Source organism: Coloeus monedula (assembly GCF_965178545.1).
Source record: "Coloeus monedula genome assembly, chromosome: 8".
Classification (NCBI taxonomy): Eukaryota; Metazoa; Chordata; class Aves; order Passeriformes; family Corvidae; genus Coloeus; species Coloeus monedula.
Window position 1 is genome coordinate 27392493 of NC_138788.1, and position 25090 is coordinate 27417582.

The 25090-nt window shown below is 41.2% G+C and overlaps 1 protein-coding gene across 1 annotated transcript in view; it reads left to right on the forward strand.

Annotated features, from left to right (window-relative positions):
- Positions 1-25090, forward strand: part of SORCS3 (sortilin related VPS10 domain containing receptor 3) — a gene marked incomplete at its 5' end in the record, with an annotated part of 274330 nt that overhangs the window by 147321 nt on the left and 101919 nt on the right. The window contains one exon of the mRNA XM_082285707.1: positions 1862-2020. Within this exon, the coding sequence (XP_082141833.1) occupies positions 1862-2020 (159 nt within the window). The remainder of the gene's footprint in view (positions 1-1861; positions 2021-25090) is intronic.

Sequence of the window (25090 nt, forward strand, 5' to 3'; positions counted from 1 at the left end):
TGACATCAGGTAGAAAATACTTTATTCCTGAAGTAACCTTTATTTTAAATATAAGATCTCTCTGGATTGTCTTGTTAAATGGGCGGGCTTACATCCTTCTTCCATTCCATATAAGCAAGTGATTTTTACTGAACTCTGTTATAGTTCTCTGGCACAGGCAATATGCTTTAGGTGAACAGGGGTATAAAATGTCTTTGCGGTCTAAGTCAAGAGTGACAGAAAAAAGTATCTTTCAAACAGTTGTGAAATTGTTATTGTTTGGAGCATAATGAAATTGATATTTTAATCTGATTAGAAAGAAGAAATACACCAAAGCTGCTTTCTAGGTGGAGATCTTGGAGACCTCTTCTCAGACTAGTTCCCAGGGAGTCAGTTGCATATGGGAATGTTTCTTGTTCCCCAGACTGTGCACCAGAGCACAATTCAAGTGCACTTCTTCATTACTTGAGGTGCGGCTTCTTGTGGGAGTGGCTGGAGATTGATTTTGGGGCTGGTGAGTGGTGTATGTGAGCGATGTTGAAGGTGCTTTGACATCCAGCTGGATTCATACAGATGGCTTCATCCTGGGAAAACGTTTACTCTAGTTCAGCTTTTCATTTCTTAGTGGAAAGAATCAGAAGCCATTTATGTTATACTCCCTTTCCCTTGGTGACTTCATGGAGTTAATGAGGTGCTTAAGATTAAACAAGCATTGAAATTTTTTGCTTGATCAAGGTCTAACATACCAAGGGTTTTACCATTCCTTGTAACTGCTTTTTGCTGTCAAAATTAATGTATTTCCCTGTTGTAGTCTTGAAGTTGGACCTCTGTGAAGCTGGGTAAGAGAAGTCAATGTGGACAAAAAACAAAACTGCAGTAGATCTCAGCTAATTGATCATTCTGCAGTGAGCTAAAAAAGGCCATTCCTAGATCTGTTTTTGTGCTGAAAGACAGTTTCTATATTTAATTCAGCTGCTGTATCAACAACCTGCTGTGTTTAGAACAGCTCTAATTTATTTCCCACTGTTTGCCTTTATTTTATGGTACTGGTATTTGCTTTAATGTGAAGTCGTTTTCTCCAGATGTTAATAAGATGGTGGTAATGTTTCCACAACATTTTTCTTGGTAATGTCTATGTAGAGTTTGCCATCTGATAGTGCGGAATCAACCCATTTTAAAGTATCGGTAATAATTTTCTAATTAAAATTAGAGGCTCAGAAGTGTTTTCCTCCCTGTACAAATTGAGGTCATATACTTTCCTGTGCTTGAGGAAAATTATGTTTTCACTGACTGAATGATGGTCTCTTACTGTACACATTGGGAGTGTGATATACGAGATCGTGTCAGTGTTTGCACATGTGCATGTGCACTGTACCCAGATGCCAGCAGCTGATGCAGGAAGGCATTCTGTGCTTCCAGAGAGGTGATGTTCTCTTTCATTGCACTGCAGGCTGCCAGATAATGAGCCTTAAATCTCAGGGATGCTCTGTTGTTTATTTTTGGAGAGAGGATTCCATATTGGGTGAGAGGTAGACAGAAAAGGTAGAGAGAAAAGGGTCCAGGAAGGCCTGGTGTGGCTGCCTGATGTTCCTATATCCAGCCAAAATCAACTTTGATACATAGAATTTTTCATTCTTACTGGACTTTCTGAATCTTTCCAGATAAAATGAAAAATGGGAATTGCCAAATAAATCAGCAAATGAATTGCCAAATAAAATGGAACAGCAAGGCTAAAACCCCACCCTCATTCTGTGGGCTGTTACACTCTTGAGTGATGGTCTGAGTACATCTAATAGGAGTCAGTGCTGCATGACCTCACTCTTAAATGATGTTCAGTTTCACTTTTCCATTAACACTCATTTCCCTCCATTTTTCTGTTTAGATCATGCTTCTTAGTGATCCAGAGATTGAGAGCAGCATCCTCATCAGCTCTGATGAAGGGGCTACCTACCAGAAGTACCGTTTGAACTTCTATATCCAGAGCTTGCTCTTCCACCCCAAGCAGGAGGAGTGGATCTTGGCCTACAGTCTGGATCAAAAGGTGAGCAATTGATGTAATGTTTCAATGATTATGAGCCAGGAGTTGAAGGGGATATTGTCTAGAACTGCTCCCCTTCAGGGATGATGAAGAATTTATCGTGTGCTTTGCTGTTCTCACTTTGCAGGTTTAAATGTGCTCAAAAGCCATGCAGCAACTCCAAAGCCAGTTTGCTAAAAGGAGCTGAGTGTTACAGTGAGCGTGATGGGTGTGCAAGCCTCAGTGGTGGAAATATGATGAAAGATGAAAAGAATTAGAAATTTGACATGACATATGGAGCTGTTCTAAAAATCTATTGATTCGTAGGCGCAGATTTCTAGCTGTCTCTGGGGATGGAGCACTCAGGCTGAGTCGGTCTGTAACAGCTGGCTGGTGAGCATTGAGGGGTGCTCATTCTGCTTGCAGACTGGAAATCAGGGAGCAGCAACAGATGACAAGCTCCTCTGTGCCACTTGTAAGCCACTTTGCAGTGCCTTCTGTGAGTGAGACATCTCCAGTCTGTTACTTTGTCCGTAGCAAGTTTGCTGTTGCATTGCACTCATCTGTCTTGAGGGGTGCTGAGTAGAGCAGGTGCAATGTGGTAGTAAAGTGCCATGGCTAAGGAGATGTGTGCTTCAGTTCTGGAGCAGCAGTCTCCACTACAGCCCAAAGTTGAGACAAAGGATGATTAAGTTACAAATTCTACGAAGTTTAACACTTGCCAAGCTTTTATCTTTCCTCTCTTATGTTTCTCTCATCCCTAGACTCTGGAAAGCAAAACCATGCTGAATAACCACTAAGTTTTCCTCATTGTTGTGGGTTGACCCTGGCTAGGTGCCAGGTGTCCGCCAGGGCCACTCTGTCACTCCCCTCCTCAGCTGGACAGGGGGCAGAAAATGTAGTGCAAGGCCCGTGAGTTGAGATACGGGCAGGGAGAGATCACTCAGTCATTACCATCATGGGAAAAACACACTCAGCTGGGGAAATTAATTGAATTTATTGCTTATCAATTGCTTATCTACTTTATCCTACGCTACTCTATCAAATCAGAGTAGAGTAATGAGAAATAAAAACTAAATCTTAAAACACCTTTCTACCACCCCTCCCTTCTTCCCAGGCTCAACTTCACTCACAATTTTCTCTCTGTCCTGCATCCCAGCAGCAAGGGGGGCCAGGTCATGGGGGCTGATCTCAGTTCATCACACGTTGTCTCTGCCTCCTCTTCCTCCTCAGGGGAGGACTCCTCACACTCTTTCCCTGCTCCAGTGTGGTGCCTCTCCCACAGGAGACAGTTGTCCACAATTTTTTCCAAAGTGAGTCCTTTCCACAGGATGCAGTTCTTCATGAATTAGTCCAGTGGGGATGTTTTCCATGGGAGGCAGACTTCAGGAACAGACTGTTCCAATGTGGGTCCCCTGTGGGCTTACCTGTCCTGCCAGTCCTGACCCTTCTATGGGTCAAGGGGTTGGCTTGCCTCACCATGGTCTTCACTGTGGGTTGCCGGGGAATCTCTGCTCCAGTGCCTGGAGCACCTCCACTTCTTCACTGACTTTGGTGTCTGCAGCACTGTTTCTCTCACATATTCTCACTTCTCTCTGGCTGAAGTTGGAAGTTAGTTTTTTTTCCCTCACTTCTTGAAGATGTTATCCCAGAAGTGCTGCCACTGTCACTGATGGGTTTGACCTGGGCCAGCAGTGGGTCCGTCTCAGAGCTGGCTGGTGTTTTCTCTCTTGGACAGCTTCTTGCAGCTTTTCATGGAAGCCACCCCTTTAGCCCCCTCCCTGCTATGAAAACATTTCCACACAAACCAAACATGTGTGTTAACTTTTCAGGTGTGGGGGTGTGTTCTGGGTGGGATTTTCAATTCCTGCAGTTATTGTTGAAGATTTCTGAACTAGTCAGTCTCACATCCCAGCTATAGGAACAATACAGCTAAAATGCTGTGCCTCTCTATTTGAGAATTTCATTTGAAAGGCTGGTGCAAGTTTTTACCAAACTAGTTACTGAGAATATAATTAAATAATTTCCTGTTGCTCTGCTTCCCACTTGTTAACAGACTGCTGTGGCAGGCACCAGCTGTTTTGCTGCTGTGCTACTGATGATTCTTGAGTGACATTTGCAAGAACAAAGCTATTGTAAATACACTCCTTTCATAGTATCAAGTCCTTACTGTATGAAGGAGTTAGTCAAATGTCAAATAGTTTTCTGCAGTCAGAGGTTCAGTGTAACAGGGATTTTGAAGTAGGCTGGAAAGACCAATCTATTTATTTGATGTCACAAAATGGCTTGATGCCACTTCTAAACTGGAGGTAATGATTTTGCATGATCCTGGTGTTTATACAGACAGGCTTGGAAGAAACAGGCATCTGATGAGGTGGTCATGTATGTGAGAAGCCAGATGAGACATCCTGAGTGTGCATTTGCAAAGAGATCCATCTGCAGCGAGTGCAGAGCATCTGCTCTTGGGTTGAAGCACTGTACTTCTACTTGCAGAGCTTTGTTATCTTTTATGATGTTAGCCACTGGAAGGAGCAATCAAAATACAAGATAGGCACATGTGACTGACTGTGAGGTAGTAATTAGGCTCCCCTGATCCAGTACAGCAATAGCAGACCGGGGCATTTTTGCTTCTTCTCCTTGAAACTAATGCATCTGTGTGCACACCTCAGCTGCTCTCTTCTGCCCAGGAGAAAGATAAGAAAAATAAACTGAGCTAGAAACACCCTGAAGCTGCTTGCATTTTATCCCAGAAACTGAATAAAACTGTTCACAGAGTAAGAGCAAGGATTAGGTGGTCTGCAGCTTGTTGTTCCAATGGAAATGTTGCAATGCCAAGTTCAGGCTTTTCCTTTATGTCTGCCTTTGCATTCAAGGCCACTCATGATGCTTTCCTTCACTGGTCAGAAGGATAGCTTGAAGTGCTGGTTCAATGTGGGTCCTAGAATGGAACCATAGAGCAGTGCTTTTCCCAGTTGAAATGTTTGTTTAACATAACTGAAGTATAGATTGTGCTGAGCCACATCTTGGGTTACTAAGAGTCGTGAAGGAGCTGTCATTCTGACTCAGGATCACGCAGCTTCGCTGCAGTCACAGCTGATACTGAGATAATGGGCAGTGCTGTTAGAGCCTGACAGCAGTGCCATGTGAAATCCCCAGATGAAGTCTTCTGAGAGGCCAGTGTAATGCATTCCTGCATGTCTGGAAGCAGGAGTGCTGCCACAGCCGAGTGGGAACCAGAGGTCAGCCTTTTCCTTCTCTTAGGTTAGGCCAATACAAGAATCAAGTCTCTTTTAGGCTTTAAGTCCCATATACTTAAGAATATTCATCATGTCTTTCGCATCTTCAAAAGATTGTTGTGGTTGTTCCCTTTTTCTCTAGAAACCAGATCTGGATCTCATACCTTGCCACTCTACTGTGCTGTGCCTTCTCTCCTAGATGTGGCTATGAGATCGTGCCAATGGCAATGACCATTTGATCTCTCTGCTGCTCACCAGGAAAGAGATATCAAGAGCTTCTAAAATAAGTAGCTACAGAGGCTGCAGTAGTGCTCTGCAGTTGTGAGGAGGCTATGCAAAGGGATGCCATGGTGTCAGGGCCTAATTGTCCAACTGCAGCCTAGTCCTGCTCTTACTCCTCTGTCCTTTTTTTTGTGCCCATTTTCCTGTGAGGCAGCATCAAGTTGCCTGGCACAAAATAGGTGGAGCTGGATCAAATAGTGCTTGCTTTCTCAGTTCATATGTCCATTTTTTGGGGATAAAACTGCTCTGAAACACTTCTGATTTGATGCATGAGAGGCAATAAAATATAAAGTTTATCATTAGCCTGCAACCTGGAGATAATATTCACCTACAGATACTGTGACAAGGAAGGTGACTTGCTGGATGCTCTGCATTGCAGCCACTGCTACAGTGGGAAACCATATTCTTCCACCCCTCTAAGTTCTAGAAGTGTGTTTGAGCCTTAAATTATATTTTAATGACTCCTTTAGTGGCAGATTTAAAAATACAAATAACTCTGAAAACAAATCAAGTACATACAATTTGACTCCCCGCAGCAGAAACTATTAAGGGAAGATCTAATCTATCATCATGTAACTGTGAATGAGTAAACAAGTTGGAAAAATTAATTTCATATCTTAGATTAAAAGGTATATTTCAGATTAATATTTGTCTTATTTTTCTCTTTCAATTAAAATAATAATAATGTGGTATTTTAAACAAGCTGTGGTCAACTCAGAAATTAATGAGAATGATGAATCTGAAAATCCATTTTGTGTAGTATGTTCCACACAGTAAAATGAAATACCAACACTTTGTGTCCCTACAAATAATGAATTTGGTAACCACCTAGATAAAAATGTTTTAAAATTGCTTTGTTTATAAAAATAGAAAAAAATATTAAAGTTTTTGTATGAAATGAAAATAGTGTTTTGGATCTTCCCATTAAAAGGTTTTCCTCTAAGGTCTTCTGACCTACAGTTCCATGGCTGTGATTCAAGCCTTTTTTTAATGACTGTTTCATCCTAAACATCCGTCCTTCTTTTTGGCTAACTCCTGCACATTTGACAACAATATTAAGGTATTTATTTAGCTGATTAAAGAAACAACCAACCAAATAAACAAAAATAACACATTTTGAGTGTCCTCTTAACAGAATCATTGTCTCTTCCAAGTTGGTGTTTTAGAAAGTCTATTCCATATTCTAACACCTTCTTCTTTAAGAGGAGGAGCCCATCTCTTCTCAACAGAACTTCTTGAAATATGGCTTCATACTGAGAAAGCCAAAGACTTTGTGATGTTACCACTTACATCAACTGAAATAGCTGTATACAAAACCCGTCACCAAATCTTTTATTACCACTGCCACATAGATATTGTCCTGCTTTTTCCTGCCTAGGGCAATTCCCAGGAGAAGATTCAGTGAGAGGGAGCTCAGCAGGCTTTCTGAAAGATAGATGGCTGTGTGGCTGCTAGTTACTTTGTTGATTTAAGGACAAATCACAGTTACCACCATTTGTTTTCTCTTTGTAGTATCCAAGGAGTTATTGAGGATACTTTTTCGGTATGAGTCAACTCAGCATATCGTTCCTGCTCTTAATTTTTATAGCCAATTAGGACCCTCCTCTGCCTTGCTAACTCTCCTGTATGATCACATAAATGCAGCATGGCTGAGCCAAGAAATCTCTATGTGTGGGCATGAACATGTAGCAAGTTCATAGACCCTGATATCTTCTCACAGTGTATAAAGCACAGGCAGGAGGAGTTTTTACAGGGCTTTAAGCAAACATGGGTGGGTTTACTATTCCCTCCAGAGCAGCTATGTGACATTGTATAACCATCAGGTCCTGGGAGATTAAATGCATCTTGTGAGTTGAAAATCTTGGATCTCTTCCCAGTAGCTTTGTGTGTGTGTGTCTACTTTATTGATAAAATAGTGCAATCTGATGTGTGCACGTGTTGGTTCTGTTAATGGCCCCCTAAGTGGCCTTTGGCAGAAGGTGGACAATATGTAAATGTTACAGACAATTTGCTGCAGGTCAGACTGGGTCTCACTGGGAGTGTCCATACTGACACTTGGTTATATAACCCAGTACACAGGGAAAATGGGCCTTCAGCCTCCAGTTTTCATGGATAACTTTGCATTTGCAGAAAATACATAGGAAGCCATTTTAAACAATCCTTGTATCAAAATATGGTGGGAAGGGGAATATATGAAAAAGGTGCAATATTGTCTGTTGGAAAGCCTGGAGAACTTCTCTGTGGAGGGCTGTGAAAGCTTCAAGTCTCCCAGCACAAGCTTAAGGTACAGATTTCATTGCTGCCAGTCACAGTGACTGGGGAGGAATATCTTGAGTTGATCTTACATTTCTGATGCTAATATGTCGAATATCTTATTATTTGTCTCATTTATCCAAGGAACCAACTAATTCTCAACAGGCAAAACTTCACACACTCTGATACCTCTCTGGGGAATGGGTCAGTCTGGAGGTAGAAATGGAAGGGCGTTTCCAACTCCATGTAATTTCTCTCAGAATGACATTGAAACTTTCAGAGCAATATGCACAACTTTCCTGCATGAATATTTGTTTAAAAGATAATTTTAAAAAGATAATTTGTTTAAAAGAGAAAAGATTACTGAATAGGGAGAGAGATATTTAAAATATTTCAAATCACCATTGTTAAGAGAAAAAAACCCCAGGTATGCAAGGTGATACAATTCCACCTCTTCTTACAGACCAAACTGCAACTTGGAACCTGCTGGGAATAGGTAAGAGACAGAATAATTCAATAACATACCAATTTAAATTCCCCAGCTACACCATTACAAATTTGAGAACATTAGATAAACAAGAAATTTGGCAATCAGTGGCTTCTCTCTCCATAGGGCTTAATCTTCAGCAGAAAGTGAACAAAAGAAAGTGGGTATCTCATTATCTTTTTTAATGAGGTGATAAATAAGAGGTGCAAGATAACATTCTGCTGTACCACCAAGTTGCACCTGGCAGACAGTATCAGGTCTGACTGGGGAGATTCCTTTGGTGTGGGAGATGTGGCAAGTTATCATCTGAAAATTGAATGCAGTGCATGTCACTGCCTTGACTATCTTGACTAGACACTGCTGAATTTATAAAAAAACAAATCACAGCTAACACTTGGGACTACATGGGAAAGTTTGGGTTGTTTGTTTTTTTGGGTTTTTTATAATGTTTTAGATGCAGAAGCAGAGCCATGAAGGCAGTGTCTCTGCTCCAGGTAAAATTCTCCCCTGGAATTTAGGCCCAGTCTCCCAGTATGACATAGGGCAGTAAGGCAACTAAGGGTGGGGTTGTTTGGTTGGGGTTTTTTTTTCACAATGTCCAGTTGGGCAGTGTGCTGCCAGAGAAATCCAGGGGGAGTTGCTTCTAGAAATACAGGCACCTTATTCCAACCAGTCATTCATATTTGGGATTCTTTTTGATGAGCTACTTTCACAGACACATGGAATAATCCAAGTTGGAGGGAATCTCAAAAGATCATCTGGCCCAACCTTTCATGGGAAAGGGAGCCTAGATGTGATTATCTAGCACCCAGTCCAGTCCTGAGTGCCTCCAGTAAGTGCTCTTTGGTCTCAGTTTTTCGTGCTCCATAAGGAAACCTAGGCACATGGGGCCTTCAGGGTTGTGTTCAGTTGAGGATATTGCACTTTGAGTTGGAACTTCTAATGTTGGAAATGCAATTCCAGGATAGCAGCTGCTACTGCAGATGTGCTGAAATTAAGCAGTGAGAGTTGCTGCATGTCTGAAGTGAGATGTGACTCTGGCCCAGGCCTGTAGGTTTTATTTCCTCAGGAACTGAGGTATGGGGCTGATGAGGAGAGGCAGGTTGGTGGCTGCCTTACATCTCGTTTTGATCTAAATTAGCAGGCACCCAGAGCTGTTACCTGCTCCTCAGCAGCATTCCTGGTCCTGGAATTTAATTGTCGTCATCAGAAGTGTGAGTAACTACTCCTTTTATCAACAACAGCTCGAGACTGCACCTTTTGAGTAAAACTCAGCTTTTCTTAGAAAGATGTGAACATTATTTCTAACAGGGAAAATAAGCTCTTTCTGCTCCTGCGTGGATCCTCATGGTAGAATCACCATTTCATTGTATGGTGTGAGAGAACACACCAGGGCTAATTTCTCATCAGGGTTCATTGATACCTGAAGAGCACAATGACTGTGGTTCCAGTCCTATGGATACAGTGCTCAGCTTTCAGATTTATCTTGCACCAATCACTTGACATCTGAGCACCCCACAGAGCGAAGCTGGAGGCACACCTACTGCATTCTTTTCTTCACCCAAAATGGAAAGAGATTGAGGAAGCTGCTATAATAACAATTACTCCTACAGGCCTACCATACTGAGGAAGGAAATAAAGTGAGTGTGTTGTCCAGCTGTAAAGGAACACATAGTGTTTCATGTTTAATATGAGCCATATTATAGTAACTGTTCATAGAAATCCCTACCATACTGACTGGTCCATTGTATTGCACATTCATGTTAAGAAGCAATCCCTGCCTGAGAGTGCTTGCAATTAAACGTGAGGCTGACAGACAAAGCGTTGTCCCCTGAGTATCTCTAGTGTATTCAGGCACAGGTCATTAAAGTGTTTCACTGCCTAACTACGACTGAGGACTATAACAAAGTCAGAAACTGAATGCAGATAGAGTCCTGTTCCCATGACTTAACCACAAATAAGCCTTTCATCTCTTTGCCTTTTGAATACTCTTCTGAGAACATCAGGTTCTACAAACATATCATGTGTCTGTTGCTGGACAAGCCACCTGCCAGCAGCTCTCCCAGGCAGGCAGGGCTCCATCAAACAGATAAACTGAAATGTTAGTGAAGTTAGAAAAAACACAAACCAAACAAAAAGAACCAAACCCCACACCAAACCCTTGAGATTGGGAATATTTAAAGGCAATTTACAGAAGTCTCTTCTTCAATATGATAATGAACTGAAGAATTGAAATCACTTAACTTCATTTACAAATCATGAATATGTATCAGTGCCTTTAAATGAAAGGACGACTCAAACAGATATAGTGTTTGTTCAATTCATTAAAAGGAAGACAATTTATCAGGAGGTTTTTTCCACTCTTAAACTAAAGCTATATGCAAATGTCAGTAAATCAAGACCTTGCGCTAATTCTACAGCATGATGAATATTTTTATAATCCTAATTAGAACCAGTCATTTAGTTCAGCAATTTCCCCCAATCTAGCCAATTTGAAATTAAAATAGATGCCTTGATTACAAAACTCATTAGCAAAGAAGCACCCTTTTTTGCTAACCAGTTCATTTGGAATGCACAAGCTGAATGAAGTGAGGAGCACTTGTGTTGTCAATTGCCGTAAGTGAAGTGAGCCTTAATTGTTGGCATTGTGAAGTATTTGTATTGCTGCATGTTTCATTGCAGTATAATATATCATTCATTAAACATAACAAAAGCAGTTTTAAAATGATTTAATTAAGTGGTGTTGGTGCACCAGGTAATTTTTATAAAGTCAGATGTCACAATTGTTTGCATTTGAAGTATTGATGGGCATTACTGTCGGAAAGAAGACGTATGACTCTACATTTATCATTCTGATTATGGTAGGCCTGGCAGTTTTAATAGGAGATGGGAAATTAAATTATGCAACCCTGGCTGTACTTCAGAAATGCCCAATGAATTTTGTCCTGGCAAAATACTGAACTTTGGGCTTGTGATGATTTGTGGTGGCAAAGAGAAAGTAATGGCTTGTGAAACTTGATTTAGCCAGAACAGACTTTCCTATTGCTTGTTATTTATGTTATAGATACTTCATGAGCAAGTTTTACTTTGAAAAGGGAAATATAGAGATAAATGGAGCGAGACACACTTGATGCTTAGATGTGCTCTTCTGCTGGAGCAACCTATTTTATTGTGTAACAGAGCAAGGATCCTGTGGTTTATTCCTGGGCCATGCTAAATCATGGCAGTATATTGATTTTATCTGGAGCCTAAGTGGGGTGAAGAGTGGCTATAAATATAGCAGATGGGAATAAAAATGAAAGAGTGAAGAAGGCTGAAGAATAAGAAAACCAGGACCATGATTTATTTTGCTTGACTGTAGAGATCTAAAACGTTGCGATGTGCGCCTACATTGGGTGTTGAGGCTTCACATTGTACTTGGTGGTGATCTACTGAACAGTGTTGATTGATTCCTGGAAGCAAATGGTGGTGACTCTTTTAGGATGAGGTAAATTGTACCTTGGACTCACTTGTATTGACTAGGCCTCCGCTGAGTGTCTAGGAAGTAATTTCCTTTGCTGAGATGTAACTATTTGCTATATTACCTGAGATTAGGGGACTTGAAACCAACCCTGCTGTCTTGGATGCATGCAAAATGGATTACATGGGATATGATTCCAATATGATCAAAACAGCAAAAAGCATTAAGTTTCCTAGTTCCTGTTGTCGTGCCTACAGATTCTAATGACCCTCACCCTGGAGGAGAGAGCAAACATGATGTGGAAGCAAAGGAGGAGTTCCCAACCTTTTGTTTTTCTTTTCAGTGAGGCAGCCAGCTGGACAGATGATGCTGAGGGCTGAAGGTACAGTCCTTTCCCTCTCATCCCCCCAAGCAAGCACCTGCACATGCCTGTTTTTTACATCACCGGTCACCAAGAACAGGGAGAGCCTGTGAGGGTGCTTCCTGAGGGGTGCATTTCTGTGTGCTGGACTGGCAGCTTGGGGTCAGGAGTAGAAATGGCAGGCCCAGAAGCAGCAGACTGTCCCTTGCTCTCTGTTCTGCCCCTAAAGCGAGGGCGTTTCAGCTTCCTGAAATCAAAGTCTTTCTACACAGTTGAGAGATGCATATCTGAGAGACAAAGAAAGAGAAACTCCAGAAAGCAGCAGGCAGGAGCTGATATTTCCTGGCAGAACTTCCAGTGTGGTAGGGGTGGGGATCCTGTGTGAGAATTTCTCATCAGCAGGTGCTGTAGTAGTAAATGTGCCACAAGGCAGAGAGGGTCCTTCTTTTATGTTGTAGCACAGCAGTCTATTAAAAAGCTCATACATTTAATTTCGAATTGCTTTGTGTCTATTGTGTGAAACAGGTTTGTGTAATACTAGAAGCTTATATGTTTTTTCTCAGATTGCCCTGTGCAAACAGGCTTCTCTCTGTTGCTCTTGCCTTCCCTTTTTGAGTCACAACAAACCATCCCTGTCTCCAGTCCTTGTTTTCAGTGGGGAAATGGACCATGTTCTGATCTGGTAGCATACCTGAGGTGCTTTACAAAAGATGTGTGCAGTCACACATGTAGCAGCTGATATTCAGTGAGTCCATTGATTTTAGCAGGGAAATGCTGATTAACATCACTGGAGGATCTGACCTGAAAACATGTACGGTATTCTTTTCTCACATAAAACAAGATAGATGTAGTTTATACCTCCCAGTGTGCATGTTTTTTCTCCCCTAAAATCTGCCTGGTGAGAGATGCAGAGTCCCTGGGCAGAGAGCCTGTGTGCAAGCTCTTACTTGTGTTAAGGCAGCTACTATTCCATTGTTCAACCTTGACATACCAAAATTCACCCATCTTTTTAAAAAATTTTCTCTTTTTTCTCCTTCTTTTTTTTCCTTCAGATAGAAACTTCATGTAATCAATTATTCTGGGGAATAAAACTGCCAGAGGAACAGCTGTAACTCCTCTGTCCCCTCTCTAGGCATGGATGATTCAAATGTCCCATATGTTCAATGGTAATCCAGTGAATGTTTCAGCTTTTCATGCTTATTGTGTCAGTGGTGAAAAAGAAGGCCAGTTCCTGGATTTTTGGTCTAGCACCTCAGGAACTACAATCCCAAGTGTTTAGAAATAACGGATTGGTCCTTTGAAAGTAATGAGTTTGGCGGAGAAAAAATCAGGGAGGTGTTTGAATAATTTCAGTTGTCCTCTCTTATATGTCTCTTGATACTTCTGTGACTGAGGAAATGTTGAAAACCATGTTTTTCAAATGCTTCCTCACAGTTAATAGAATTAGAAATTTTACCATTAGAAAAAAAAAAGAAAGGAGGAGAACCCCCAAGATTTTCGTAATGTCCTGATTCCAGCACTGTACTTCTGCAGGGCATTTATGCTTTTAAGACACATATCTTTATTCATGGTTGCAAATGCTGCGCATCTTTAGTTGTGTTTTGGTGCATATTTCAGCTGGGTGTTCATATTGGTTATCTGGGGAAGACTGGTGACCTGTTTGGTGTTCGTTTGGGGTGTGCACACACCTGTGTGCAGGTTTGAATTTTTGCAGTAGAAACCCCACAGCAGTTCTGTGACAGTTATAAGAAGTTGTTCCACAGTAATAAAATTCTTCAGTTTTGTGTTCAATTGATTTTTATAGGACTATGGGTGGCTATAAAATGAAAGTTAGGGCATGATGCAGTAAAATTTTGGTGCATTGAATGTATTGTGGGTATGATAAAAGGAGGAGCTGAGGCACCGAAATGAAGGGTGATATTTTTGAGAGGAGGACAATTGATCAAAGAAACAACAAAGCTTAAAGCTTCATAGAAAGTCCTTGTGATTCTGTCATGCAAAAGGAGGAAGACCATATCCTTCCCACAGCCTCCTACCTTGGGCATCTCATTTCTGCTGCAGGCTCAGTGATCATAAACTGTCTGAATATAGATTTTGTTGCATTTTATGCTTGCAGTGTTCAAGAGATAGCAGCACGTACAAATAACATGTTAGCAGAATGTACTGGACCCAAGGGGACTTTCCTGCCGGATAGTGAGAGAACAATAATGTCATCAAAAGTTTTGCTGCCAAAACAGGACTCTAGTTTTGTCCTCTAACACAGCACTTGCTTCAGGCCAGTTGATTTTCTCAGATCTTTGTGCAAGTCCGCAAGAGTTATGCACACATACCCAGTGGCACAAATGTCACGAGTCTGAAAGTTCTGCTGTAAAATTGACTCTGCTATTCCCTGGCTAGATAAGTTGTACTTTTTTTCCAGTGACAGCATGGAGAAGGCTGCTCTATTTTTCCTTTGCAGCCTTCCATTATGAGTTACGCTGTACCATCACTGCAAAGCTAGGTTAACTCCAGGAATTAAAGTTACATTATATCAAGTTTGGTGAGTTGTTGTTGTCTATAGTTGTTGCCTTGAATCAAGTTTGTTTATTCTTGGGGCTTTGTAGGGGCTTTTTTCTTCACCCTACTTCATAAGGTGGATTGAAGGTACCTAGAGTTTCAATAAACGGGATAAATAGATTAAATATAGACACCATAGAATATTTACAAACCTAGAGAGCTGCTGAGAGAGGTTAGATAAGAGCTTCCTTTTTCTTGCATGATTTGCAATTGCAGATTCATTTATTCCAAAGGTACACAGTTTGATTGCAGGAACTGGGTGATGGATGAATCAAAGATGACAGTGTAAATGGTGTCTGCCCAGCAGCCCGGAGGGAGCCCTGGAACATGTGAGTTTCTCATTTGGTGATTTTTCTGGCAGTGATGCCTCAGTGCAGTGACAGTTTCTGCTCCAGCTGTCAGGCTAAATTGTTCCTGATGATAGCTGGTATTTACAATGATGCTGTTCATTTGGGTTCCTCCTGTAAACAGTCTCCCTTTCCCATTTGGATTGGGATAAACTGAATCTCTGTGAGGTGCAGGGAGGAATCTCTCGTATTCCATGAGACCTTTTACTCTTCCCTTTCTGCATGTGATCTCTGGCTTGGCTGTGTATGTGTGGAGATGGGTGCCTGTATAATCAGGCTCTGCTTTTCCCTTCAGTTGTCGCCTATTGCCAAGGCATGGATTGCCAGGGAATCTGGTCAAAAATAAATTTGGCTAGCTAGAGATGAACTACTCCACTGAATTTTAAGTGTTATAGTAAGAGCAGTACTGGAGAATATCTTCAAGACAACAGAGCCCCTTGTGGAGACCAGAGTTGGCTGTTGAGTAGAGAGTGATGCTGAAAGGGATCTAACTTCCTTTATTATATGTTCAAGCTTGCAGAAGCCTCTTGATTCGTTATAGGACAGGATATGAAAAGTATGTGGTAATGGAGATGGCCTAAAAGAATGCAGTGTACAAGAGCAGGGGTGTTTGGGTAGGAGATAATATTTGCTGAAGCTACATCTTCAATACTATCAGAAATTGAAGATTTCTACCTTGTTTTTATAATCTTTTTGCTCACAGAATTTATTTCACAGTAAGAGTTGTGCTGTGAACAGCTTCTGTGTTCTCTTTTACGGGACATAAGACTCCTAGTAACTAAGGTGGGCCTTTCTCTGGGCTGGCTCGGTCCAGTATCTGCCCAGGCAGTAATAGAGCACAGGTGGTGTGTGTGGACCAGAGTCATCCAGAGAGGGATTTCTCCCAGTGCAAAACCTGTAAAACTCCCAAGCAGTATCTCTTCATCTACGATAGTTTCCCAGAAGACTTTCAGGATGGCATTGGGGTCATATCCATGACCAAAAGAGATGGAGGTAGAACCTGTGTGGTGTTAGCCTATAAATGCTGCTCTGCATCATAAATCCCTGACAGAACCCACAGCCTCAGGCTGAAGGGGCCCAGTGCCCTCATGGGGTGAATGGACTAGAAGAGTAGGGACAGTTTGTGGGGCAGCTCTGACTTCATGAAGAAATTCAACACTCTGAGAAGTGGGGTGCAGGTCCTAAGGACCTTTGAGGTTTGCTGCTCTTCAGCTGGTGGGATGAGAGCTGAATGGAATGGACATGTGCCTTCTGTCAGGGCTGACCCCAAGTGAGAATAGCATTTTCACCTGTGTGAGATGAGTTCAGGGGTGTGTCTGCTCAGTGTCTGAAGGTGATGGGTCGCAAAAACTGAGGAACTGTTTCGAGTAACCACCCTTATCTGTGAAGATGCTGATGAGTGGAAAACTGCATTGGGTGGCAGGTGCATGTGTTAAATAATGTACAATTTAAACTGGGGCAGAATACATTGCTTTAATTTTGCCTAAATGACATATACTGCTTGAGACCAGACTAATATTTCTTTCAAGCTGTGTGAAATTTTTTACGTGAACAATGACTACATCTCAGAATAAAATGCTGTTCTAAATGCAGTCTCAAAACCTATTCATTAATGCCCACACACTTTCAGAAATGTTTTTTTCCACATAAAGAAATAAATCAGAAAAATCTTAGTTGAATTTGGAAAGTGGTTTGGGGGTGTGAAATCTGTTTCTTCCACTAATCTGAAAAAGTCCCTCTGCCATTAAATCCTGGTCTGTATAATATAGAGGTTAACCTACAGATAGTGCCACAGGGTTTGTAAAGGAAGGAGGAGAAGAACAGCCAAGCATGTGATTGTAGCTTTATGTCCCACTTTGGCTAATGTCTCAGCCTCTCCTGCTTTGTCCGTTGTAGTCTTATGCTCAATAAACGTGAAGGATTGGTCTGTAATAGCAACGAATGTACCCAGATGCTTGCACTGTAATTAAAGGCATATATCACACAATAAAGCACATTTGAATGAAAAATCTTCCCATTAGACATGTGGTTCACATTTATTTCCCCTTATTGTTAAACTTCTGGAGTATAACCATTGATGGAGTATAAGGAGGGACTTCTAAAGGCCTACAATGTGGAGCCCACAGGAGCAAAGAACATTTTCCTCGGGCTGGGAGGACACAGAGCTCCTCAATGCAGGCTGACCTGCACAGCAGCATAGGATTTATCCACGTGGTTGGTGGATCCAATTAGCACAGACCTCAGATCCAACACTGCCTAATGATTTTTAAGCTGAAGAAGGTGGACAAAGGGATCAGCCCGGCTTAGAGACAGAAAAATCAACAGCCATTAGAGCCAATTCAGTCTTTTGTGACTGTTAAAGAGAGGGGAAAAAGGAGCGAAGCAGCATCTGGGGACAACAGGAGCAACCTGAAACCTTCTCTGCCTCTGGCTGTGCCTACTGGATGTCGGTGGAAGAAATACTGGTAAAGATAACTCCTGGTGTGCCTTGTAGCCTCTGGTAGCAGGAGGCAGCTCTGCCATCTCCATCCCATTCTGATCTCTTCATGGTTCCAGTATTGATCCCTCATTCCCTTTCTCTACTTTAGTCCTCCACCAAACTCTATAGCTGATTTTGAAATGGTTAAAATATCATGGAGAAAGGAATAAATAAGCAATCAGAAAAGTTAGCCTTCCCTCAAAATGGCATTTCTATTTATAGTACCTTTTGCAAGTTGCTAAAGCTAAATTCTTTAGAAGTGATTGAAATGTTTTGATTGACCAAATTGAACATATTTTTTCTCCAGATTTTCAGTTGAAGAAAAAAAATCATGGAAGTAATATTTTTCATCTTGCTTCTGCACCACTCTAGCATTTCTGGAGGTGGGGGAAAAGCAGAAAGAAAGAGAACCTGTTTTTCACCCATGGCTAAAACACACCTTAAGCTCTTTGAGACACTTACTTGTGACACTGCTCCTGTTGCAGCTGTATCTGGACTTCTTGTTCTGCTAGAAACCAGTCATGGAGTAGAAAAGCAAAAGATGCTCTGCTCTGAGCAGAAGTGCCAGATTTTTGGCTGAGTGTGCTTAACCAATAAGGCTTAAGAGAAACTGAATTGTGAAGGTTTTGGAATGGACTTTTTTTTTTACCAGTTTAATCCACTTTTGTCTTTTTCTTGGAGATGCAGTGGCAAAGCAGAGAGAGGCAAGTCTTGCTTTCAGCATCGGGTTTAAAGCTGATCCATCGAGTGAAAGCATTTTTTTAACTATGAAACCGTGAAACCAGACACCAGTGCATTGTCTTAATCTGCCTGGCTTCATTAGAAACCAGGTCTGAAATGAGCTATACAAGTATAACATGGAGTCAGACATTTCCAAAGCATTTGGTCTTTGTGCAGAAGATCCCTGACCAGTGTCTTACTGCAGTGGGATGGGGACTGAATTTCTTTTGCCTGAAGACCTAACTTTGCTGACAAGCATGTGAAATATTTTTCTTAAAATGCAAAAAAAACCTCCAACCTTCCCAGCTTCTGAAACCTTTACTTTCTTTTTCCTCTCTGTATGGGACAGATGATGGAAATTTATTTAGTATTTAATTTCTCTCTTGACCAGTTTTCAAAATAGCCTGTTTCTAGTGTCCCATCTATTACACAACATCTGTGGGAAACTGAGCAGCTCTGGTGAGTCTCAGACGTGCATCAGTCTGGGCATGTTCTCTTTCCATGCCTAAGACAATCTGGCTGTACAATGCTAGAGAAGAACCTTGGGCTGCAATGAGGTCTCTTGATGCAGCTTTTAATCACCTGGAAAGGAAATCAAAGTAAAGAGATAAACCGGTCCATTTGTTTTCATTACAATTACTAGTTTTTACTACTCTGTGTAAACAAAGGCCATAAATTTGGTGCTGGTAGACTTCTTTCTCCTAAGCTCAGCCCCACCAGCTGTTGCACAAATCTTTTGGCTTGAGAAGCAGGATTTATTTTTAGCTACTTTAGCGTGGAGCTGTCTAGAGTGCCTTACCTGAATTGTGGTTTCCAGGCAGCTTATGACAAGGAAGAAAAGGACTTTTTCCATTATTTAAGGGTCCAGAAGCACTTCCAAGCTTCAGATCTTGGTACCACTGGAGCCTCACCTTGCAACGTGGCAAGGACAGGTATTTCCCTTGGAGGAGCTGGAAAGAACAAACACAGATAGTTGTTGAGTTGGTTATCAGCTTGAAGGGGATGTTAGCCTTTGTGTCCCTAATGGTAACTGCTGACACTCCAGAGCTGTCTCACTAAGGCCCAGACTGAGGGGAATGGTGGAGCAGAAGAAAGAGAGGAAGACCTCAAATCTTTCTTTGAATGCAGCCTTTTCTACTGTGGTAATAAAGCCACTTCCAAGGCAAGGGTTGCTCCTGACCTGGTTTCAGCCGCACCACTGAATTAAATTAGATCTGAGTCCTGTACCAACAATGCTGCAAGTAACATGTCCTGCCTCCCAGGAGAACCAGAGAAGGGGGTTTGTATAGACCCCACGGTTTAAATGTTACACTGATGCTGTGAAAGGGAGGGGTATCCATCTGTCCTTAAAAAAGCAGATATGGAAGCTGTGGTAAAGAAGTAGGGAGTGTTTCTGGGGTACTAATACCTGTCTTCATGGCTATACTGAATCTATCCTGTGTTCAGCTGGCAGTTGTCAGATATTGCTTATCTGTTCTGTATTCTAGAGACTGAAAAGTGTTGTGAATTTTTCCTTCAGTTCATTTTCCTTCTAGGAATGAACGTTCTGAAATATTAATGGTGGCACCCTTCTTCTTTTGCAGTTTCATCTGTAACACAGAAATGTAGAGAAAAGATACACCTTGCAGTTTTCTGAGAATTTGCAGCTTTTTCTTTAATTTTTTTCTAGTGATCAAGGTCATTTTCCTTCTGTAGAGAAAATTTATGACCCTGCAACAGACTTTCTTTTCTGCGTTGTCCTTTGCATGCAGTCCAATTTCCTACAGAAATGTTGACCTAATTTTTTCTTCTGCCCCGGTTTAAGATTTTGGCAGGAACCCTCCACACATCTTGTAGATTTTTCCCACCAGCTCTGACTGAGAAGGTGTTAGTTTGCTTTGTACTTTTCTGGGATCAGAGCCATCTTTTCATGTAAGCAATCTGAGCTACTGCTTGGGATCGTTCTCTTCTGAGGCCAAGCAGGCCAGGCTAATCTGACCCTCTTCTTCCATCATGTGTCAGCTGCTGCCAAGTTATTACCACTAGACCCACTCTCACCCTGCTGCATTTATTTTGAATACATCTTTCCATCATCAGCTGTATGTATTGTCTGGAGAAAGTATAATTTTTTATGTAACAAATGAATTGTTCCTCTAAATGCATGTAGTTCAGCTGCTCTTCCTCACTTTATCTGACATCGTTTGCACTCCTGGATGGCTGGCAGACAGGAAACTCTGGAGAGTCTCGCCAGATGTTTGCTCAGGCCAATAGACCTGATTTCATGGCAACAAATAATATTTGGTTTTATTTGCTTATAAGTTTTTATGTATGTTCCTGGTGCCCTACTTCTTATGGGTGTAGACGTGAAAGTCTATAAATATCAAAGCTCTGTGAATTTCTTTAGTCCATTGTCTGTTGCTTTTCAGTCTGTAAGTGACATCTGTATGTGCTTCTTGCAGTGGTAAAGTGTGCCCAGGCTATTGTATGCTTGGTCTTTCCTTGGCTTGCCTTCAGTCTTCATTCTTCTGTGTGCTTCCCCCATGAAGACCAAGCAGGTCAGCCTGAGAACAGGGAATAGGTAATGAAATCCATCTCAGCTAGATCATGTGTCTCTGGTGGGGTCATCTCCTTCTGCACTAGTCACTGTGAGCTTTTTGTAATATCTGTCAAGAGAGGTGGAGAATTCTAAGGCTTGAATAACAAGCAATTTTAGAAGTTTCTTGCCTGTCTGAAGATGAGCCTTGGTGACTAGCTCAGACATGGATGACTAACACCAGGGGGTTGAGTCTCTTCCTGGGATTTCCATGTGTTTCCTTCTTTGCTTGTTCTTCTCCCCTCTCTCCATAAGCGGAATTGAAGCAGACCAGTTTCTCATGCTGTTCCAGTTCTGAGCAGCTTTACTTCTCCAGGAAAACAATCCTTTTCTGTTTTGTTTTTGTTTGTTTGTTTGTTTTGTTGTTGTTGTTGTTTTCTTGGTTTTTTGCTAGCTATCGTTGGTAAAATAAACAAAACACCCAAAGCAAATTACCCACAACCCTGAACAAGATCTTCCAAGCCAGCCAACATGATGTGTCACCCTGAGAGTTTGTACTGGAGAATTGCAACAGTGTTTTTCATATGAAACACTCTGCTAGCATATAGGTACAGCTCTTTTCTTTACAGTTCTGTAGTTCTGAATGTGTTTCTGGCACAGAATCTGACACCGGGGATAAAGCTCCTTCTTTAAGGGGCTTGCCAATTTACTTGGAAACAATGCTGGTGTGAAATAAAATGTTGCCTGTGTTCTTGGAGTTTGAAGACAAAGCATTCTGCCTATGGTACATAATATCCTTATGGTTTAGATTTGTGCTGAGCAAAACAAGCAGGAGTTAAGGTCTGGCCTGTAGGGAAACAGAGTTGTGTATCACTGGGGCTGCCAGCGTCTTTCCTCGCACAGATTGTGTTCTTGGTGAAATGCAGGGCTGTGTTGGTGGATGTGATATGTTTGGTGCTACAATCCTTGAGTGGGGAGTATCGTGATGCTTTTTGGATAAATATTTGCTATTTACCTCCTTGATGGTGCAGCCTTTCCTATTTTAAGTGGTAGGTCTGATCAGGCTCCTGAGTAGAGGCAGAGTCAAATCCTCTGCATGCCACTCTAACTGCATCAAGAGACAAGACCAGCCCATACATAAAGTCCCATAGTGGTCTTAATTTTTCAGTCATCAGAGTAAATCAAGTAGCAGGAGGAGGCTTCAGAAAGGCCATGTCCTCACAGTACACCCTCGTGGTGTGCTGGAGTCCATCCCTCTTGAACCAACATGTTGGAGTGCTCCGCAAGGTGGAAATGCCAGAGATTACTTGTCACTAAAGAGCCAGAGCAGAGCTTTAAAATGGGAAAATCTTGGCACCGTACCTACATCATTTATTTCCTTTGCTTAGTATTCAGCCTTAGGACAAATTAATTTCTCTTGAAATCTGCTGTACTTCCCACTAAATTTGTTGTCTTTTCTAAAAGCATATCTTCTCCTGTGAAGGGAGATAAACAAAAAGTGTATGTATATATTCAATTTTAATGCATACTAGAAATCACTTTATGTTTTATTTATTTATTCAACATTAACCTTTGCATTTGCATCTGTAAATAATACTATAAAAGTGAATTGGGCCAGAGAAGCCTTTTAGGGATTTGTTCTGTCATACAGCTTTAAAACTCAGTCATCTGTTTAAAATTTGAAGTGGATGCCTAGAATGAGTAGGTGAATAATAAATAAAAGTTATTGAAATGAATAATATCCTTTTTATCTCTTTATCTGAAATCCCATAAAGGCTGCAAGTTCAGTTGAATCCTTCTGACATCAGTCAGTCTGAGCTTTAATAGAGAAAAGGAAGGAAAAAAAACCCCAGACCAATAGCTGGTCTCTATTTTTTAACTTGATACAGAGCAGGAAGCTCCCTGAAAGAGACACTGGGAGACATGAGTCGTAAGAAAGAGATTGTGCTTCATGTCAGTGAGCTTTCTGTAGCTACTGCTGTTATGCTGCTGCAAAATGAAAGGAAATGCCAGGGGCAAAAGATAAAAGAGAATCGAAGGAAATGGATGTATTTTGCTAATCCTTTCCTCTCATGGTGAGAATGGTTAATCCATTGCGGAATACAATGAAGATGCTAGACCCACTTGGACTTGCTTGTGAGCATGACTTAACTGGGACTAAGTTGCCTGAAGCCTGGCTAAGTTGCACCTGTAGTCAGGACATATAAAGGATAACCCAAGTTGTTTGATGCAACTGATGCAACTCGGTCTGTGCTGAGGTCCTTGTGTGTGTAAACCACGTCCAGTGACTCAAGGAATATTCCTGGCAGGCACTGTGCTAAAGTCAGGGCAGAATTGTAGGACTGTAGAATTTTGACTTTGGAGTGTGGATTCTCAGTTATTGTTTCTAAATACCTGTGTGTTCTGAGAATTAGTTACCTTAATATTGATGCCTACTTCATAAGCCTAATCACGAATTTGAACAAGGAATTTTCTTTTCCCAGCTCCTTTAATTAAAAAAGACAAGTGATGCTTTGTTGCTTTATTTTGTATCTACACAGAATTCCTTTTGGGGCAGAGGACACTCTATCGTATTTTTTTAGACAATCACCTGAAAACCAGAGGAAGTCTGGCTATTGTGGGCTTTTAGTGCAGTATGTTAGCCTGTATAGAGACGGTGCTTAAGAAATATGGCCAAATTAGAATATTCAGATCATGTCTGATCTCCTGAACAACATGGGGCAGAAAATCTTTCCTAAAATTTCTTACCACTGGCTCAGTGATGTTGGCTGGAGTGAAGTCTACGTAATTGGAACCCTTTTTGACATGAAGACTGAAGGACGTCTGCTTCCGTCTCTTTCCCCCTCATGTGTTTTACTGGCAGCTTGAGCTGTTATTGGCCAAACTGGAGGTCATATTGGCATAAATGCAAAGGACTGAGTCTTTTGTCTTGATCCTTGATGGAGTCTGAATTTGAGTTTCTGAATTTCCTTTTGCTGGCTATACAGTGATTTGTTTGTATAGTTGAGTACAAACATAGCAAGAATTAATTAACTGCCTCAGGCTCTGGACACTGCTCAAACAGCCCTTTCCAATCATCTTTCCAAATTGATCTGTGGTCCAGGTCTGATGTGGCTGTTGCATCTCTGTGGTCAAAGATACTGCCTATTCAAGAAACTTTAATTTTCGGTGTGAACACACGTAGTTTATCTTTCCAGTCCCACTTAGCCATCCATCACAGCAGTGCCACAGGACACATCACTAGGTTGTGAACCCTTCCAATCTGAGCATGGACCTGCCTCCGGTTTACAAATCCAGTTACTCAAATCAAATGCAATGCAAAACCTGTGCTCAAATGATACAGTTTTTCCGTTAAGGACTTAGATTTGGCTATTACAAACATTAAAGTTTTTCAGTTCTGTTGTCTACCTCCTTAGCTGGCAATCAACTCTTGTATTGTTAAGCCAGAATTTAAATCAAATGAAATTTATTTGAAATCTTGTTCAAAATGCTGCCTGATAATTAGTTCTCTGTGATCTAGTAGTAAAGCACAGTAGTTATTTCTCAAAGCGTATTTTTTTCTCTGAAGAACCAAACTTGCACAAAGTTGGAGAAAAGAAGCTTACATATATTTCAATTGTGAGAGGATGAATTGTGGGTAAGAAAATATTTCTATGAAGAACGGTGTTTGTGGTATTAAGCAGAGTATGTATGAAGCAAACACGTCTGAAACTCAGTATGGAGTTGCATGGAAATTTGGTTACCTTACAGCTGTGTCATTTGTTAACCAGAAAGACTCAAAAAGATCATTATATTGAAAATTTGGCTTCCAAAAAGAGTCATGTCACTATCTTTGGTGTTTAACTAATGAGAAGGTTGATTTCTGACTTACCTAAATATTTAGACCTCATTCTGAATATTAGAAAATATAAGTTAGGAGCAATTTACTTTTCAATACAGAAGAAAACTGATTCACTTCATAAAGCCAAATCATAGCATGACCTTGAATATAGAGTCACTACCTCATCAGAGTCATGTTGACTAGTCTGATTTGTCTCTTGTTCTATTTGATACTAGGAACTCACGTGTCACCTGCTTCCTATTAAGCAGAAAAAGCTAGGGGCATGGCTGGCTTTGTTATATGGCAGTCACAGTGAATGTATTGACAGCTGAAATTCGGAAGCATAAAGATGTTTGACATGGTTTGGGAAGAGAAAACCTGCTTTTGAATCTCAGGAGCCCCATTGGTTTAAGAGTGAATGGAAGACATTGCCTTATTAGCCTCCCCTGGCAGCGAGGGTGATTGATAATTGTGTACAATTATTGTGAAGAATCCATTCATGTTCTTTAATGTGAGCTGATTTTAATAGTTTATCTAGCAACAGTCTTCTTCTTCCTCAACGTTTATACTTTCTCTCTTTC